This window comes from Schistocerca americana, chromosome 3 (genome assembly GCF_021461395.2).
Source record: "Schistocerca americana isolate TAMUIC-IGC-003095 chromosome 3, iqSchAmer2.1, whole genome shotgun sequence".
Classification (NCBI taxonomy): domain Eukaryota; kingdom Metazoa; phylum Arthropoda; class Insecta; order Orthoptera; family Acrididae; genus Schistocerca; species Schistocerca americana.
In genome coordinates this window covers 616,882,595-616,903,209 of record NC_060121.1, presented here as the reverse complement: position 1 = coordinate 616,903,209, position 20,615 = coordinate 616,882,595, and the positions used below count along the sequence as shown (strand labels likewise).

At 43.1% G+C, this 20,615-nt stretch overlaps 1 protein-coding gene across 1 annotated transcript in view; it reads left to right on the top strand.

The window, feature by feature from the left end:
- Positions 1-20,615, top strand: part of LOC124606254 (ATP-dependent translocase ABCB1-like) — a 129,751-nt gene that overhangs the window by 38,010 nt on the left and 71,126 nt on the right. The window contains exons 8-10 of the mRNA XM_047138230.1: positions 4,418-4,429; positions 18,451-18,621; positions 19,718-19,910. Coding sequence (XP_046994186.1) covers positions 4,418-4,429; positions 18,451-18,621; positions 19,718-19,910 — 376 coding nt within the window. The remainder of the gene's footprint in view (positions 1-4,417; positions 4,430-18,450; positions 18,622-19,717; positions 19,911-20,615) is intronic.

Below are 20,615 nucleotides of genomic sequence, written 5' to 3'. Positions count from 1 at the left end.
GTTGAATTACCAAAAACAATGAAACACGTATTTTTTCATCCATAAGAAAGAAGACATACACATCTTTTTCAAAAAGATTTGGCTTTCAAAATGCTTTCGCAATGAAATATTTTCATAAAACGTTTCACCCCCCCCCCCCCCCCTCCTTGGACCTCCTTAGAGGCTGAATTTTCAAAAACAGTGAAACATGTATTTTTTTTGTTTCTAACTATTATAATTTAAATTTTCATAAACTTCGCTTTAAAAATGCTTTCATAATAAAATATTTTCATAAAAATTCTCGTCCCCTATTTCACTCCCTTAGGAGTTCAATTTCCAAAAACACTGAAATTCGTATTTTTTATTTACAACCGAGAATTCGAATACCATAGATGTAGCTTTACATTTATTTTAGTAGTTCTTTAATAATGATATATTTTCAAAAAGGGCTTTCACCCAGTTTTACATCCCCATAGGGTTGTAATTTCGAAAAATTCCTTCTCAAGCGACGCCCGTAGTATAGGATCCACACCTTCTCCAAATTTCGATTTTCTCCCCTTAGCGGTTTGGGCTGGGCGACGGTGAGTCAGTCAGCCAGCCAGTCAGAACATTGTCTTTTATATACAGAGATGACGTCTCTCATCCTTCCACCTCCAAATTATAGAAATAATATCGTTCGGCCTTCACTTGTGCAAGGCTTACTTTCCTTTCGTATACATTATCTCCTCCACTTGACTAAACACGTGGTCTGCATTTCTCTGGCCTGGACTGGCCACAGCTCTATATTTTCAGTTGATGAATGTGATACCGTTTCTGTTTTTAATGATGCTTCGATACGGATAAATTAACTCCAATAAATTTCTTGTGTCACCTAAGTGGGCAGTTCAAATAACAATAATAAATGCGTACGTTGAGTAGCGATGTATACTATGCTTTTATCGCTTTATATCGTCCATGTTAACCAATGATTTGCAAAATTCGACTGTTCATGAAGTAAAAGATGAATTAAAATATTATCTGCGTCAGTTACATGTTCTCTCATGAAACGTTTCGAGCGGAATACATCTACACCTTCACATTTAGTTAGATATATGATTTATTTTACAATTTAGTTTGGCAGGTGTAGTCAGATGTCATTTTCGAACTTCCTTTCCGAAGGTGTTCCAACTGAAAGAAAATTTGTGTTTGCTAAATAACCTACAAAAGATTGACGAATGGTGCACTGTCTCGGCCTGAACTTATATAAATTTAACATGTTGCTCATAGATAGGAAAAAAAATCCACTGCTGTAGAAGGGCACTATCAATGATAAATTGATCAAAACAGTATCTACCGAAACTATGCAGTGAGACCTTAAGTGGAATGAACATATAAAACAAATAGAAGGAAAATCAGATGCCAGACGGAGGTTCGTAGCAAGACTCTTAAAGTAATGTAACTCATCCACGGAGGAAGTGGCTTACAAGGCGCTTGTTCGACCGGTTCTTAAGCATGGTTCATCAGTCTGGGTGTCTGGCTAAAAGGGACTGTTGGACGAGATGGGGAAGATCCAACGAAAAGCGGCGCGTTTCGTCACAAGAGCGTTTAGTCACGTGAGACAGTTACAGAGCTGCTCAACGAACTCCTATGTCAAAAGTAGAAGAGAGGCCTTCTGCATCACAGAGAGGTCCAGTGTTGAAATTTCTGGACAGCACTTTCTGGGAAGAGTCGAACAACATGTTACGTCCTCCCACATACACTGTCCAGTCACATTAATGTGAACACCTCTGGAAATCCTGAATTACCACCTTTCGCAGCGCGGACCTATGCGAGACGTGCAAGAAGGGAGTGAATGAGGTTCTGGAAGATATCGACAGGAATGTGGAGACGTGTCGACTCCAGTACCGTGGCCATCTGCGGTAGGTTTCCAGGTTCAGGATCCACGGCGCGAGCAGCCCGATCGCGGTGATCACATACATTTTCGGTTGGGTTTACATACGGCGAGTCTGGTGGCCACGGGAGTACGGTAAACTCGTCCTGGTGCTCTTCGAACTACGCACCTTACATTGTCTTACTGGTAGATGTCATCGTGTCGAAAGGAAAAGAACTGCTTGTAGGGGTGGACATGGTCCCCATGGATAGATGTAAACTTCTGTTGATCCACCACGCCATCCAGAATGATGAGCCCCCCTCCCCCCCCCCCCCACCCCCACCCCCAGTGAATGTCACGAAAACATTATCCCTACTCCGGCCTGGGCCGTTCCGACAGTGGCTGCAGGGCATTTGCTTTGAAATGTTTCACCTTGTACACACAAACAGCCATCTATCCGATGGAGAATAAAACGCTATTCGATTGAGAAAGACACCTGTCGCCACTCAGTGGACGTCCAATTGCAGTATTGGCGTGCAAATTCCAGCCTTTGGCGCCGACAACCGCAACCAGCAGTGGGCCACGGAAACGAATCAAAGGAGAAAATATAAGTGTTTGAAACAGAAGAGCGTTTAAATTCATGTTTACACCTTTAATGTCCCTCACTGTCCACGATTTACACTGACGCAAAAAAAGTAGCAGCGCCAAGAAGGAGTTGTGGGACATAAACGAAACATCATGTCTACTCAAAATTCGCGCCAGTCGCGTGGGAGTGGCACTAGTGGAGCCACTATGAGGATGTGAATCAGGTTTACTTTAAATACACGCTGTACGTCGTGAGCGTTAGCTAACTTTGGAATTCGACGTGATGAGTTGATATTAGTTAAAAATACCTTTAAGGCGACAAGGACGCCGGTATCAGCACCTCACTGAATTTGAACGAGGTCGTGTGATAGGACTACGAGAAACCAGATGTTCCTTCTAAGATACTGCAGAAAGGCTTGACAGGAAGATAGCCATTCTATATCATCGTTGGCAGCGGTGATCACGGGAATGCACTATCCCAAGAAGAGCAGGTTCCATAGGGTCATGTGGACTATCGAGAGGGAAGACCATCGTGTTCGGCGTATGGCTCAGGCGCATCGTACAGCATCTGCAGTACCAATTTGAACAGCAGTTGGCACCACAGTGACACAACGAACTGTTACTTCAAGGACAGCTCCGAGCCAGACGCCCTATTGCATCCATTTCACTGACCCCAAACCATAGCCGTTTGCAACTTCAATGATTTCAAGCGAGAGCTCATTGGAGGGCGGTGTGGGGGTCTCTTGCGTTCTAAGATGAAAGCTGGTCCGGCCTCGGTGCCAATGATGGTGGTGTGTTGGTTAGAAACGGGCCAGTTGAGTGCCTACAACCAAACAGTCTGCGAGTTAGACACATTGGACCTATACCCGGTCTTGTGGTCCGGGGCGCGATTTCATACGACAGCAAGAGCACTCCCGTCGTTATCCCACCACCTTGACTTCAGAATTGTACGTAAATCTGGTGTTTCGACCTGTTGTGCTGCCTCTCATGAACAGCATTCCAGATGGTGTTTTCACAACGCCGTTGTTGTAACCCAACATGCTCTACAGAGTGTCGACATGTTGCCTTAGCCTGCTCGATCACCAGATCCGTCTTCAATCGAGCACATATGGGACATCAGATTACAACTCCAGAATCATCCACAACAAACATTAACCGTCGCTGTATTGCAACTGACATCCGGCCCCTGTTCAACACAATGCAAGCAAGCTTGCATGCTTGCATTCGACATTCTGGAGGCTGCAACTGTTATTAATGAACCAGCATTTCACATTTGCAATAGCTTGCTCGCACTTACATTAAACTGTGATGTTTCATACACTTCCAAAACAAATACATTTCCGAAATTTCATTACTCTACATGAATTATTTTTTGATGTTGCGTCTTTTTTCATCAGTCCATATTTTCTTTACGTAATACACAACCCCCTCCCCCTCACCAGCCACTTCTTCGCCTGTCCACAGCACAGACAACAGTTCCACGTGAAAAGTAATTAACTATAAATTTACGAGTTTTACCTCGGTACTTTTGAAGAGACGTAGTTCCCCACAGCTCGAATCGTGAAGTGGTCGTCCATGAGAGTGCACAGCTCACTTATATAGTGGCCTTTTCCCAAGCTGTCATCATATTCGCAAACGATCAGCATCATATCAAAGCAGAATTTTTTTGTGATTAATAACTCCGCGTCGGCAGTTTCCCCAGTTGCATCTCTCATTGCACCATCGATGGCGGGTTTCATAATCTGGAAGTAGAAATAGCAAGAGACAACGACACGAGTCACGACTTACACCTCATGTACTATTCTTGGTCAACTCTTCGAAAGGACCATCCAGTAGATCCAAACAACACAACCTGAGAGAAAAAGAAAGTGAAGCACCCAGAAGACATGTTCGGGTGTCATCGCACACGTACACACCATCGGAGGGAATGTAAATGATTAGAGTTGCAAATTTCCTTGACAACTACAGCGGACAGCAGGGCGCATTAGTGTTGTTCCTGTTCAGTGTTGTTACCAGGCCCGGTAAGGCATATAACGGATGTGAACAGTGTAAATGTTAGGTGATTACTGTGTAGGCCACAAAGCTGCCACGTAGTCGTGTAAGATAGCTTTATCAGGAAAGAAATTTAGTGTCATGAAACCGGTAGTGATCTAAAAACAAAGCTGAAGCGTTTTATTAATACGCAAGTACTTTTATCAACACCTGACAGAGTTTGAAAGGAGCCTCCATGCGGGTCTCCATTCGGCCGACCGATCAAATCGTGTAATTTACAGATATGTGGGGCTTTCAGATGTGACAGCCGCGCGATCTAAGATTGCATGGAAACGTAACGACAAATATACTGATCGCCAAGACCTAAGTCGTCCACGTGTGTCCCCCACATTGGAGAATTGACGTATTGTGCACCAAGCAATCGTAACTTGTTCACATCTGTGCCTGCCATCTGAGAACAAGTAATGGAGTCCCTGCAACACCCAATGCTCTCCCGCATCATTGGTCGGACACTAGCAGCATGCGGAATAGGAAATTATCATCCAATGCGTAGACCACCGTTTACACCGAAACACGAACGGCTGCGTCTGGAATGGTGACCTGACCGGGAAGCACGAAATGCTGATGAGTGGCGTCGCATTGTGTTCTGCGATGAATCATGGTTCCGTGTTACCAAGGATGTCATCGAGCATGGCGTTGACCTGGGGAGAGGTCCGATTCTTTTAGTGTTTCGGACAGGCACGGAGAGCCACCAGTTGTGACTACACGTCACTGCCAATAGTGATTAAGGGAACTCAGAGAGCACAATGATACTTCACAGAGATCATGCGGTTTCATTATTATCTCTCGTGCTACATTATTGTGGTGCTATTTTTCAACAGGGCAACGCCCGTACTAATGTCTGTATTATCTGTCTACCCCATGTTGATGTACTCCAGTCTACAGCAATGTTCCTAGATCTTTCTCCAATAGAACACGTGTGGGAGTTCCTCGGATGTGATTTTTGTCACAGTGCCAGTATCCCGGATATCAGATACCAGCTACAATGGTTGTGGGCCAGTTTGTCTTAGGAGGGGATTCATCGACTTTATGGGATGCTTCCTAATCTAATTAGTGCATGCATCCAGGCAGAGGAGGTACAACTTCATGCCAGCAGGTCCTTTGTCAATGAGACTTAATTTTGTAATTACGTGCTCTCCAAACTCAAGAACTTTCTTTTCGTTTCCTCGCCGCTTCCTTATTTGTCAGGTATTGTACGACACTAAGCTAATCACACGAAAAATCGCGTCCTAAATATTTCCTTCCGCAGCATGATATTTGAAAAAACTACATAACATTTCTAACAATTTTTCACGCTCAGTAGATCTACATCTACACAGATACTACGCAAGTCACCGTACGGTGTACCACTATTAGTCATTTCCTTCCCTGTTCCACTCGCATATAGAGCGAGGGAGTATGCCTCCGTATGAGCCCTAATTTCTCGTATCTTATCTTCGTGGTCCTTAAGCGTAATGTATGTTGGCGGTAGTAGAATCGTTCAGCAGTCCGCATCAAAATTTTAAAAAAAAATGCCGGTTCTCACATTTTTTCAGTAATATTTCTCCAAAACAACGTCGCCTACCTTCAGGGATTCCCATTTCAGTTCCCGAAGCATCTCCGTAACACTGACGAGTTGTTTGAGGAGGTACAACTTCATGCTAGCAGGTCCTTTGTCAATGAGACTTGATTTTGTAATTACGTGCTCTCCAAACTCAAGAACTTTCTTTTCGTTTCCTCGCCGCTTCCTTATTTGTCAGGTATTGTACGACACTAAGCTAATCACACGAAAAATCGCGTCCTAAATATTTCCTTCCGCAGCATGATATTTGAAAAAACTACATAACATTTCTAACAATTTTTCACGCTCAGTTTTGAGCCTACCGGTAACAAATCTAGCAGCCTGCCTCTGAATTGTTTCGATGTCTTTCTTCAATCCGATCTGGCAAGGATCTAAAGTACTCGAGCTGTGCTGAAGAATAGGTAGCACCAGCGTCCTATGTGTGGTCTCCTTTACGGTTGAACCACTCTTTCCTAAAATTCTCCCAATAAACCGTAGTCGAGCTTTCGCCTTCCTTACCACAGTTATCACATGCTCGTTCCATCTCATATTGCTTTGCAGCGTTATGCCCAGATATTTAAACGACTTGACTGTGTCAATCAGAACACTCGTAATACTGTATCCGACCATTAGAGGTTTGATTTTCCTACTCATCTGCATTAACTTACATTTTTCCACATTCAACACACCAACTGGAAATTTAGTCTAAGTCGTCTTGTATCGTCCTACTGACACTCAACTTCGACACCGTACCGTGCACCAAGGCATTAGAGGCAAACAACCGCATACGGTGATCCTACGTCACTTGTTTAGGCGTGTAAATTTAGTTTTTCCTCTATTGTAACTATCCAAATCCTTATACATATTTACACCTAAAGGGAATGTCTTCTGGTACCTTAATCAGTGGTCACTTACGTGCAAAGAAAATTGGATGCAACGCTGACAGTTGTCACCACACACTAAGCAATTAGCCATTTATCTTCAAACGACGCTGAGATCGCTGGTAAAGAGTGCTTTACGTTATCGTGCAGGCATGTTCACAGTAGTTCACATATTAGAAGCTCAAAAAACAAACTTTGTTCTGTGAAACGTCACTACGAGCTTGCTCAGGGGTAATTCGTGTTTCTGCTCTGGGAATAAGCATTTTTCTTCCAAGTGGACTTACCTACTTCGAATTACGCTTGATCTCTTCCTAGTACAATTTTATCTAATTCCTGGGGAATCTTTTCGTTCTCTTTACTAGCACAATATTTTCACCATGTTTTTGGAAGCCAACTGCTCACTTTATGTCTGTTCTGCTTGTATTACTTGAGCCGTTCTCTGCTTCTATTGACATTATTTTACTGGTAGGGTTGCTTGCCGCTTCATTTCGCAGAGAATCTGGATCAAATGGTTCAAATGGCTCTGAGTACTGTGGGACTTAACATCTGAGGTCATCAGTCACCTAGAACTTACAACTACTTAAACCTAACTAACCTAAGGACATCACACACATCCATGCCCGAGGCAGGATTCGAACCTGCTATCGTATGGGTCGCGCGGTTCCAAACTGAAGCGCTTAAAACCGCTTGGCCACTCCAGCCGGCGAGAATCTGGGACGGTTCGTCAGACATATGCTCGTCTTTCATCTTCTGGGAAGTAGAATATATGCATTACGAAAATTCCCCGATTCATTGCGATTGGACGTGGTGACAGAAACCAAGATTATTTTATAGCAATTATTTTTTTCTTTCGCAAGAACTTAAATATGAGGTTGGTCTATTCGTTGGAAAAAATCGTGTCACATGACTACAAAAGATGCTCATTTTTTCTCGTGACTAGACAAGATCATTACTGTCTTAACGTGGAGTTTTAAGTTGCAGCGCCTTCCGTATTTCCACATTTTTACAGTACTGGGGACATAATAGTTCCCAGAATTGTTCCTTCTCTTTCTCTCTGCCTCATTATTTTTCGAGTGGTCTTGTTCTAATCACAGTCTTCAAGAAAGCGTATTTGTTATGCAATGATCCGTCCCAGACTTCAGATGTTTTGGGCCTTGTGCAATGAGCTTTCGCAGTAGTTAGTTTCTGAAATCGATTTAATTCACTGGTTATTGTATGCAATTTAAGTATGTAGTGTGAGAGTTGCACCTATAGTTGAAATTCGACGGCTCATCTGTCGGAAGTGCATCCCCAACGACAGGACAATATCCTCACAGGAATTTCTGGTCTTGCCTTGCGATCACAAGTTTTTCATGACAACAGCGAATGTTTTCAAGACTTTAGAAGGTACGTAGTGGTCGTGCTAAGAAAAGTCAATGAGAGAAGTTTACTTGGAAGAAGGTGGGCCAACCCTACTCAGATTGTTCACTCCAGAACCACGGCTTAGATTAGCTCAAACGCTGAACAATGAAGAATTTTTAGGAGCACTTCTGGACAAGAGAAACCAAAGATTTGGATGTCGAACTTTATGTTGCGAAATTGAGATGGTTCAAATGGCTCTGAACACTATGGAACTTAACATCTGAGGTCATCAGTCCCCTATAACTTAGAACTACTTAAACCCAACTAACCTAAGGACATCACACACATCCATGCCCGAGGCAGGATTCGAACCTGCGACCGTAGCGGTCGCGCGGTTCCAGACTGAGGCGCCTAAAATCGCTCAGCCACACCGACCGGCTGTGAAATTGAGAGGGACGCACAGCACTTCTACAATTTCGTGATGTGATTCATGGTATTGAGATAAGTGGAGATATTATCCAAGCGGGAAGTAGTGAGAAGTCAGGGGCGGGATTTCTTTAGAATGGCTGATGAGAAATCACTACAAGACTGTGGTTGAGTTTTGGCCCGCATGTACATTAATGCTTGGTGGAAGCCTTGTATTGCATCGTAGATTTAATGGAAACATAGTGTATGTTTTGAACAAAGGTACACAGTGTGACCATATAACGTGTTTTTACTACGCAGACTCATTTGCTCTAATTTGTTTGACTTCGGCCTCGAGTGCTCTTAGCTATTAGTACTGATCTGGTTTTCTAGAGATGCCGCGGCCTGGAAAGGGGCGTTAACTGTAGACAGAAAATAGAGTATAACATGTACAGATACCTGGAGCAAGGATTTTCTAGGTCCAATCATCGTTCAGATAAGTACTACAGGAGTAAAGACTGCACTTCCTTACAGGAGGTGGCTCTTTGCCTGTAATTTATCGTTTTTAGTGGCCACTGTGGGATAAGGTTGAGTAGCAGAATCATCTGTTATCCGCAAAGACTCTATACAGAGGTAAGTCTGTGCTGTCACGAAGAATAATCTTAGCCCAGAAAGGGGCAGTTAGACAGACATGCGATGTCAGTTCACGAACTTCGCAGAGATTGGCGTTCTGGCGCATCAGGATTCTAACTCTGCCATTCCTGTACATATACTCCACGAGATTTGTTGTTAATAATATAGATGGTGGGAATTTAAGGGGATGGGACCTGGATAAACTGAAAGAACCAGAGGTTGTACAGAGTTTCAGGGAGAGCACAAGGGAACAATCGACAGGAATGGGGGAAATAAGTACAGCAGAAGAAGAATGAGTAGCTCTGAGGAATGCAATAGTGAAGGCAACAGAGGATCAAGTGGGTAAAAAGACGAGGGCTAGTAGAAATCCTTGGGTAACAGAAGAGATACTGACTTTAAGTGATGAAAGGAGAAAATACAAAAATGCAGCAAGTGAAGCAGGCAAAAAGGAATACAAACGTCTCGAAAATGAGATCGACAGGAAGTGCAAAATGGCTAAGCAGGGATGGCTAGAGGACAAATGTAAGGATGTAGAGGCTTATCTCACTAGGGGTAAGATAGATACCGCCTACAGGAAATTAAAGAGACCTTTGGAGAAAAGGGAACCACTTGCATGAATATCAAGAGCTCAGATGGAAACCCAGTTCTAAACAAAGAAGGCAAAGCAGAAAGGTGGAAGGAGTATATAGAGGGTCTATACAGGGGCGATGTTCTTGAGGACAATATTACGGAAATGGAAGAGGAGGTAGATAAAGATGAAATGGGAGATATGATACTGCGTGAAGAGTTTGACAGAGCACTGAAAGACCTAAGCCGGAACAAGGCCCCAGGAGTAGACAACATTCCATTAGAACTACTGACAGCCTTGTGAGAGCCAGTCCTGACAAAACTCTACCATCTGGTGAGCAAGATGTATGAGACAGGCGAAATTCCCTCAGACTTCAAGAAGAATATAATAATTCCAATCACAAAGAAAGCAGGTACTGACAGATGTGAAAATTACTGAACTATCAGTTTAATAAGTCACAGCTGCAAAATACTAACGCGAATTTCTTACAGACGAATGGAAAAACTGGTAGAAGCTGACATCGGGGAAGATCAGTTTGGATTCCGTAGAAATGTTGGAACACGTGAGGCAATACTGACCCTACGACTTATCTTAGAAGGAAGATTAAGGAAAAGCAAACCTACGTTTCTAGCATTTGTAGACTTAGCGAAAGCTTTTGACAATGTTGACTGGAGTATTCTCTTTCAAATTCTGAAGGTGGCAGGGGTAAAATACAGCGAGCGAAAGGCTATTTACAATTTGTGCAGAAAGCAGATGGCAGTTATTAGAGTCGAGAGCTATGAAGGGGAAGCAGTGGTTGGGAAGGGAGTGAGACAGGGTTGTAGCCTATCCCCGATGCTATTCAATCTGTATATTGAGCAAGCAGTAAAGGAAACGAAAGAAAAGTTCGGAGTAGGTATTAAAATCCATGGAGAAGAAATAAAAACTTTGAGGTTCGCTGATGACATTGTAATTCTGTCAGAGACAGCAAAGGACTTGGAAGAGCAGTTGAACGGAATGGACAGTGTCTTGAAAGGAGCGTATAAGATGAACATCAACAAAAGCAAAACGAGGATAATGGAATGTAGTCTAATTAAGTCCGGTGATGCTACGGGAATTAGATTACGAAATGAGACACTTAAAGTAGTAAAGAAGTTTTGCTATTTGGGGAGCAAAATAATTGATGATTGTCGAAGTAGAGAGGATATAAAATGTAGACTGGCAATGGCAAGAAAAGCGTTTCTGAAGAAGAGAAATTTGTTAACATCGAGTATAGATTTAAGTGTCAGGAAGTCTTTTCTGAAAGTATTTGTATGGAGTGTAGCCATGTATGGAAGTGAAACATGGACGATAAATAGTCTGGACAAGAAGAGAAAAGAAGCTTTCGAAATGTTGTGCTGCAGAAGAATGCTGAAGATTAGATGGGTAGATTACGTAACTAATGAGGAGGTATTGAACAGAATTGGTCAGAAGAGGAGCTTGTGGCACAACTTGACTAGAAAAAGGAATCGGTTGGTAGGACATGTTGTGAGACATCAAGGGATCACCAATTTAGTATTGGAGGGCAGCGTGGAGGGTAAAAATCGTAGAGGAAGACCAAGAGATGGATACACTAAGCAGATTGAGAAGGATGTAGGCTGCAGTAGGTACTGGGAGATGAAGAAGCTTGCACAGGATAGAGTAGCATGGAGAGCTGCATCATACCAGTCTCAGGACTGAAGACCACAACAACAACAGACGAAACGATATTTAATGTGGAGTTTTACGTGCACATTCGATACTGTGATCTGAAATTAGTCTAGTGCGATATTTGTTTTATTGAAGTATATTAACAGGGAGAGTAAAGCACCAAGAATAACCGATACTCCAGCAGTGACAGAGCAGCGCTGCTGTACGGCGGAAGCAGTCAGCGCGGGCCAGGGTGGTGCTGTCGCTGCTGCAGTACTCGTTATTCTTCCTGCTTTACTCTCCCTGTTAACACATTTGTAGAAAATAATTATTGCACTAGGCTAATTTCAGACCACTCTATAGAATTGGCACGTAAAACTCAGCTTTCAAATCATTTTGTATGTAACGGGATACAAACGGACGCTTTCCTAGGATACTGTGTGTCGCATTAAAGACTTGATGACCAGTAATTGTTTGCATGAAATGTGTTCGTAGTTGCGAATACCGACAAACATCATCTGTATAACGGAATGATGATAACGAAAACTTGTGCCGGACCTGGCCTCAAACCGGATTTCCCACTTACCGCGAGCGGTAGCGGAGCACGTTTCACGGCCAACCCAAAATTGCATGCATTTTCGAAGGAACATTGCACAGTACTTGCTAACAGCACAGGCACAGCAATATCGTATAGCATATGTTTGGGTTGACTTGAGCTAGACATTCCAAAAACTAAATGCAAATATCTGCCGAAACATAAGAGAAAATGCGCCTGGCGAAACGTAGGACGGACGTCCGCTATTTGGAACAGTAAACTAAATACTAATTTTTTAGAGTATACATTAAACGTAATAAAATTGCCCATATTCACTACAGAACCACTAGTAAACGTAAATAGTGAGGAAATATGCATAAAACAAAAAACTTTATAAACAAAAAACTCAAAATTGTGAATGACGTGCTACCTGTGTGATCGGTGCGTCGTTGCCGCGAAGGAGCGCCAGCTGTGTGTGTGTTATGAGGATGCGGAGTTCTGGGCCCGCAACGGGTAAGGCAGTCAGTCGGTGCGGGCCCGTGAAAGAACTCCCCCAAGGACGCGGTTACCGTTGGCTATGGTTGGCTGGTTTGTCCAACATACATACTCTGTTCGGTGTTCCGTTTCATGGTGGCATTGCAGTTTGGATTAACGCCCAGCTTGATTGGATTACATGCGTCGGCGACAAGTGTAAATCGAGTCTGAAAGCTCCTTTGCTGCAAGGGCAATTAATTTTGCATACTTAAACGATACTCCATCATAGATTATGTCATTTCTGTTAACTGAAGTGTTTCGGGTAAGACCAGACTGGTTGTGCAGTGCAGTGCTTCATAAGACAGAAGTCTTACGTCAACTCTTGTTGTGTCCGAACGCATGGTTCAAATGGTTCAAATGGCTCTGAGCACTATGCGACTTAACTTCTGAGGTCATCAGTCGCCTAGAACTTAGAACTACTTAAACCTAACTAACCTAAGGACTTCACACACATCCATGCCCGAGGCAGGATTCAAACCTGGGACCGTAGCGGTCGCTCGCCTCCAGACGGTAGCGCCTAGAAACGCACCTCCACTCCGACCGGCTCTGAATGCATGTGGCCTCGTTAACTAGAGTAGGTCTAGTGCAAAGTTTACTAAAGAGAAATTGAGTTGGTTCTGTAAAACGTGCCACTGTGGCTGTATTTGGTAATAAGGTGCCTACCGTGTGTGTGTAAGTGGCACCGCTACGTTGGAAAGCTTACCGTCCATTGTATTTACTGGTTGAATATTCTGGCGTGTACTTGTGTTCAGGGACAGTACTGAAGTATATGTTATCCTTAGGTCACACATTGTATTTTTTTGTAATATTTGGTAGGTTCACTGGATGCCTTATGTGCATCTCAGTTATCTTATGAAAATATTTCTTACCGTTATTAATTAAAGTAATTGTTTTACATGTTTAAATTAACAGATTTTAAGTTAAGCACTGAGTTCTACACTGAGTTTTGGTATAAGACATATGCGACACTGCCGAAACAGAATCTTGTGTAATCAGGTTGTCATTTATTTAAAGTTATTAGGTAGTTAACATTCATCTTAACATAAAAGTCCCGCTCCGGGTGCCCATATGGCAAGGAGGTGAAGGTCATTAAAGTTAACTGATTCGATTCTGTGTAATCTGTTGTATTGCCAAAGGTAAATATTGTTCTCTTTACAGATATGCAACATCTAGTGGTATATAACTTGTATTTAGTGGCAAATCTGAAACTAAAGCGATATCCTGCGGCTGCAAAGGCATCGCCCTACATCATCCTTTATTCGCGTACTGAGCGGTCTAGTGGAAATTGTCTGCGACGTCTTGCCAGCAGGCCAGCCGGTCACCTAATGAAAGCCGGCCGTGGTGGTCGTGAGGTTCTAGGCGCTCAGTCCGGAACCGCGCGACTGCTACGGTCGCAGCTTCGAATCCTGCCTCGGGCATGAATGTGTGTGATGTCCTTAGGTTAGTTAGGTTTAAGTAGTTCTAAGTTCTAGGGGACTGATGACCTCTGATGTTAAGTCCCATAGTGCTCAGAGCCATTTGAACCTTTTCAGCCTAATGAAAACTAAATTTCCTTTAAATGCATAATTGTCTGATGTAACTTATTGACTGCTTGCATGAAAACATTAGTTTACTGCTTTACATTTTTAATCTGTTTTATGAATTTAGGTAATAAACCCTGCACTCATTTAACGCAGAACCCGCACCAAACCGTCCTGTGGTACACTATGAAGCGCTCGTGTTACAACTTCCTTAAGTACTCTTCACAAAGGCGTGCACTATCAGCAAGTTTCATTTTGAAAAGACTTCCAGCAAAACGGAAAAAAGTTAAGTGATGAGCCTCAAGTCTTGAAATTTAAATAGAAAGGTTTCCTTACCGTAAACTCTCGTACAGGGGTTCCACACGATAGTTGAGAACTTCCCAATCTACACAGAATAGAATTTTCATTTTGCTGAAGAGTATGTGCTGACATAAAACTTTGATTAATAAGACCATATTTTTGCGATAAATGTCAGTAAGACCAAGTCCTCCATCTTCAGATGTGCCTTTTCCAGATACATCTACAAATTTCACTCGTGAGGTTTTTTGCTATTGCCTTGGAAATCGACAGGACTTCTCCTACGTTCACTACTTTGGACAGAATAGCACAGTTGATTACTTTAATATTTTGCATAATATTCAGATTCGTAATTTAATCTAACATTTAATCCCCTCGAATATAGTTCGCCATTTTCCTCGACGTAAAAGTTGTCGTTTGAGATAAAAGTCACCCCCAATACTGTATGATGGTCAACCAACTTCATCCTTTACAACCGTATGTTGTTAAAACAGTTGAGGCTGAAGAATGAACTCTTCTTGTCATTTATTTTAGCACCTGTCGCGCTACAATAAAGGCGTACAGTTTCTGTGAGACGTTTAACGTCTTCCCTACTTCGTATGACAACTCCTATGTCATCAGCTTACGCGTTGTCGGCTCTAGTCGTCACTAATATTTGAATGGCCTCTTCATTACCAAAAATCTGCAACAGCGATTCTAATGCAGCTATATAAGGTAACATTGATAATGGGAACGCCACTGATAATTCTAACTGGTTGGATGTGGTGTCCATTTTTCGTTTTGATACCTTTCACGATGTTGTTCAAAACGCCCTCGTAATTTTCATTAAAACCCATATGCTTTATCAAAGGAAATAAATACTGGTGAGTGACCCTGTCGAAAGCTTTGACAAAATCTATAAAAAGGAGTCCTGCTTTTGCTATGATCTTGGAAACTATTGCTGTAGTATCTCGATGCGCTCTCAGTGTCTTGAAAATACTTCGACCAGGAAGGCGTGTGTGATGACATATATCTTTTGCAAGGCTAGTCTAAGTCTTTCTTTCACCGCCCGCGCAACGATTTTACTATCGGCATTCGTAAGATATATGGGTCTCGTTTTGGAAAGGTCTTTGACTTCAGTAGTTCTTCCTTTAGGAAGCAAGACAATTACACCTTCTTTGAATTCTGGAAGAACAGTTTCCTTTCAGGACGTCATGCACTACTTCTATAAAGGTGTTGCCTATAATGTGCCAAAAAGCTGCATAAAACTCTGAGGGCAATCCGTCGGGACCTGGTGCCTTCTCGACGGGCACACATTTAATGATGTCCGAAACGTCATCGCACGACATTTATGTTGTTAGCTCCTATTTTCTTCTTCGTTTATTATATTCTGTAGACCATTTTTCATCAGCAGTTTCCTCACAAAGCGTGGTTCAAACTGACTGTTAGCATATAAAACCTTGCAAAACCTACATGCCTCCGTTAAAATATCTTTGTGTTGCGTCAGATCTCCTTTGTCTTCTGTTCTCAGACTCTCGATAAAATTCCTTCTCCTGTTCTTTTCATGTTGTATCAAATGGAAGAGTGATGTGTTTTCTTCCTGCACAACTGACGTAACATGCGATTTAATCTCCAGGCCCCCCAGTTGCGTTTAAGACTTACGGGTTTAGCCTTAACCTTCCGTATATTCATTAAAACATCTTGGCTATTCGTAAAGCTCCTGCAGACACGTTTAATAAAATTCAATTGTATCTTTCAACCACCTTGCTCTTTCTCTTCCATAACCTTTCAAGTCAGATCGTAGCTTCCTTTTTGTACATAACGTCCACCAGGTTACAGCATTCGGTAATTTGTGACGCAATCGGAGAGAAGCTTGCCAAGTACATTCGCTCATCTAGATCATTTTCATGCAGCACGTTAATGTTTAGTTTCCATGTAGGACGACACCAGTATATTTTTTGTTTAACTAATCTGATGCTACACTTCACTGCTAAGTGGTTGGGAAAGGCTGCAGGTATCGTTTCGACTGCACTAAGTTTGTGTGCTAAGTTTCTGGTAACGTATATTATACCGATCCTGTTTTGCGCTGTGCAGCGAAATACGTATATTTCACTCGCTCCGTTTCTTCTTTTTGGAGATTTCTTGGGAGATGGCGAAGTCCTTCCTGCGTGACTTGACATCATCATCTCGTGTCACTTCTCTCCGTGCAAACAGGTCCATATTCTACAAATTTGCTGTATTCATTTCCTCGCCATGGTTTGAGTCGTGTCACTTCTTATCCCCCTCTTTTCCTTTCCCTTTGTTTCGTTACCGAACGCGGTATCACATAATTCCTGTCGTGTTCTTCATTCGCTGTGTACTAGCGGCACGACTGGTTCGATTACATTTCCGGGGATACTCTCCTCATGGGATACTTCGTCTGAGGTTTGCTGTTCCTGCGACGATTGCTCACTCTGACGTTAACCAGATAGCGACACAGTACAGTCCATATCGGTCATGCAAGAGGCGCTGCTCACCTGAAGTTCAGTTGCTCACTATCTGCTTGTCCTGCACGAAAGCAAATTCTTCATTCTTATTCGAGTCCCCTTGCGCCTCGGATTCTGCCACCTGTCCGGACAGTTCCTGTTCACGAAGATCGCGAGCGGCCGTGGCATCAGGGACTGACAATTTCCTTCTTGTCATAGGGATTAGACTTGGAGCCTCACCGGTACGAATCTGCGACACTCGCCACATTCAGCGCGAATACATTCAGTAGAATTGCACAACGTGCATGTCCGAGCTTGTCCATCATAAATTTACAAGACCACCACACCCATTTACATTTATAAAAGACGGAATGTGCTTCCTAAGTTCGATTTTTACTGTCGAGCTCCGGTAAGGACAGGGATCATACATGGTTCCGACCACCTTTCCGTAGTACTCGATATGACCCTACTATAGTCTTTCTGAGCGTAATTTATTTTCTCAGCAGGGATCTTAAACAGAAGTTCTAAAACTCTAACTCTACGATTACCAAAGCCAGATAAGGCACAGTAAATCACTACCTGTTCCATCAGAATTATTGAACTTTTCGACGCAGCCACACCTCTTTACAATAAAACAACATATTTCTGCAGTTTTCCTCATCAGAAGGACAGTATTTTTAAGAAAAGATAAGTGAATGTTCACAATACCATCTGGAAATATTCCTGCTTTTTCCTTTAGCCACATTTTCATTTCATTCGCCTTAGGTCTTGCAAAATTACGGTCAGATCCAAATCGTATGTTTGTTTTGATAATATGATATAGTCATTATATCTATTCCAAAACAACATAGTAGTGAATCCCACAAGCGGGCTAGCAACTCAGCCTAACACAGCCGTTGTTTACATCGGAAGAACGTCGGGGGGGGGGGGGGGGGGGGGAAGGGTAGAGGAGGCGGGGGTATTGCAATATACTGGTCATTCCATCCAGTAATAGACCACTTTTTCTTTTATTTGACTACTTTAATTAATAATTTTAGTTAGCATATCTTGAAATTTACTACGCAGTTTTTGTTCGATGTCTTTGTTATAGCGATAATAACAATAAAATGCAGAAAATCGTTTATTTCAGAAACTGGTTATTCTGAGTGACTTTATCACTCAGGTTAAACCGGAGTTGATGTAAACCGTTACAGTCAAAAAAAGGTTGTTCCAGTGATAACCGCCGACCCTCCATTACGTAACCACCGTGAGGAGTTTGCGCTCACGGCCCTTAACAAGACTGTACATCCCTGACGCGGAAGAACGGAATATTCGACACTTCTGCATGTCAAGCGTTTCTTCATTGCCCAAAACAGCAGATCCTGTCTCCTGTATACACATAACGAGCGTGGTGACGCAGGGCTTAGCTCACTGAATTTTCAATCGGTAAGACCACAGTTCAAATCACCGGTCGGTTATCCAGATGTAAGTTTTCCGAGATTTCCCTTAATCGCTCCAGGCAAATGTCGGGATGGTTCCTTTAAAAAAGGACGTTGCTGATATCCTTCCCCATCCTCTTGTAGATCCGAGCATGTGCTCCGTCATGGCTGTTAACGGGACGTTAAACTCTTAATCTTCCCGCAGTCCTTTGCTGTACGCAGGGCTACGACACGCTGGTGGGCGAGCGCGGGGCCCAGCTGTCGGGCGGCCAGAAGCAGCGCATCACCATCGCCAGGGCGCTGGTGCGCCGCCCCAAGATCCTGCTGCTGGACGAGGCCACCTCTGCTCTGGACACCGGCAGCGAGGCCAAGGTGCAGGCCGCACTAGACAGGGTGAGTGGCGAGCAACTCGCGTCCACGTCTGATACGACTACCACGCTACCTCCACATACTTTGGTTTAAGACGCACACACACACAGTCGTCACATGGTGGAAAAGACTCTTTCACCATGAGGCAAGATAGTTCACTGACGTTTTTATGCCATTACATGAAGTTCACAATGCTTGTAGCTTAAATAAAAAGTTACCATGCTTCCGGATTAAATGACTTATGCACCACTGCTACAAAGCTCTTAGTTTCTCACGCGATATACCCATTGCACCCGTGATTTTCCCACTGTTGTGTATGCATCTGCAAAATATCATGCAGCTAGACACGAACTGGAATAGGGTGCCGACGTGACACTGTTTCGGATCAATTATCACCAACGCAGATTCATCCAAAGTTGGTGGAGTTTTACAAGTACCTAGCTAATTCATTTTTAACACTTAAAAATCGTATTGTAACAAATAAGCCATCGGTCACAAATATTAAGTCAAAATTGACCTGGTTTCGACGCTACTATGAGCGTCGTCTTCAGAATTAGACTAACTGTACTAAAACATTAGGTATATAGTACATTAATAAAATTACAGTTTGCACTGACTCGAAAAGATGCAGTACTTACAAGTCACATATTAAAAAAGATCTCAGTTGGAACGGTGACGTCATGAACACTTGTGACATGGCGAGCCGCTAAGGGCTGCTCGTACTGTGGACAAGGGTTGCAACAAGACTGACTCTGGCTGGCCAACAGCTTTTTATTCTAATTTACAAGTACTGTGCTGCCTAATGGTTTCTTATTTGTGCTAAACATGTAGGAGTGGACTCTGATACAAAACAGTTGTTTCCTTCAGTAGTAAAAGGGTGAAACCTAGTGGCACCACATAGTCCATTTCTCTCTGATAGCATCAAAGCAATAAGCAGATTTAATGTTCCCGCCAATTTGTGACTACAACGGATGAGACGCGTAGACGAACTGGAAGGAGTACCAAATTCATAAAATAGCAACCTGCATTTTTCTATTTCTCCTTTGAATCCTAAATCTTCTGTCTGGTTAGATGCAGCCCATTAATACTCTACATTTAAGTGTAATAAATTACATTTCAGGCCAGCGAAGGACGTACGACGGTCATTGTAGCACATCGGCTGTCGACAATACGCAATGCGGACAGAATCTTCGTGCTGTCTGGAGGGGTCGTGGTCGAGGAGGGCAGCCACGACCAGCTGATGGCGCTTAGGAGTCACTACCATGCACTCGTCACTGCTCAAGTGAAGCCTACTGAAACCGGCGAACGCATGGGTAAGTGCACTGAATTATCGAACGATGTGCTGTCAATAACAACTTGCGAAGTATGTTTGACACGACAAGTTTACAACTGCGAATTGCTGCTTCCTAAGTTCCCGTATTTTACTGCGGCTACAATAGAACCCTAAGGTAGTCCTATGGTGACCGTCTGCCGGACGAAACTTCTTACCTCGTGCTTGGTGATGCATATGTAATGGAAGGGGAGCGAATCCTAATAATCTGACTATCCATAACTACACTATGTGATCAAAAATATCCGGACACCTAGCTGAAAATGGCTTACAAGTTCGTGGCGCACTCCATCGGTAATGCTGTAATTCAGTATAGTGTTGGCCCACCCTTAGCCTTGATGATAGCTTCCACTCTCGCAGGCGTACTTTCAGCCAGGTGCTGGAAGGTTTCTTGGGGAATAGTAGCCCATTCTTCATGGAGTTCTGCACTGAGGACAGGTATCTATGTCGATCGCCGAGGTGTGGCGCCAAGTATTCTATAGGATTCAGGTCAGGATTCTTGCAATCCAGTCCATTACAGGGATGTTATTATTGTATAACCACTCCGCCACAGGCCGAGCTTTATGAACAGGTGCTCGATCTTGTTGAAAGATGCAATCACCATCCCCGAATTGCACTTCAACAATGGGAAGCAAGAGGGTGCTTAAAACATCAATTTAGGCCTATGCTGTGATAGTGCCACGCAAAA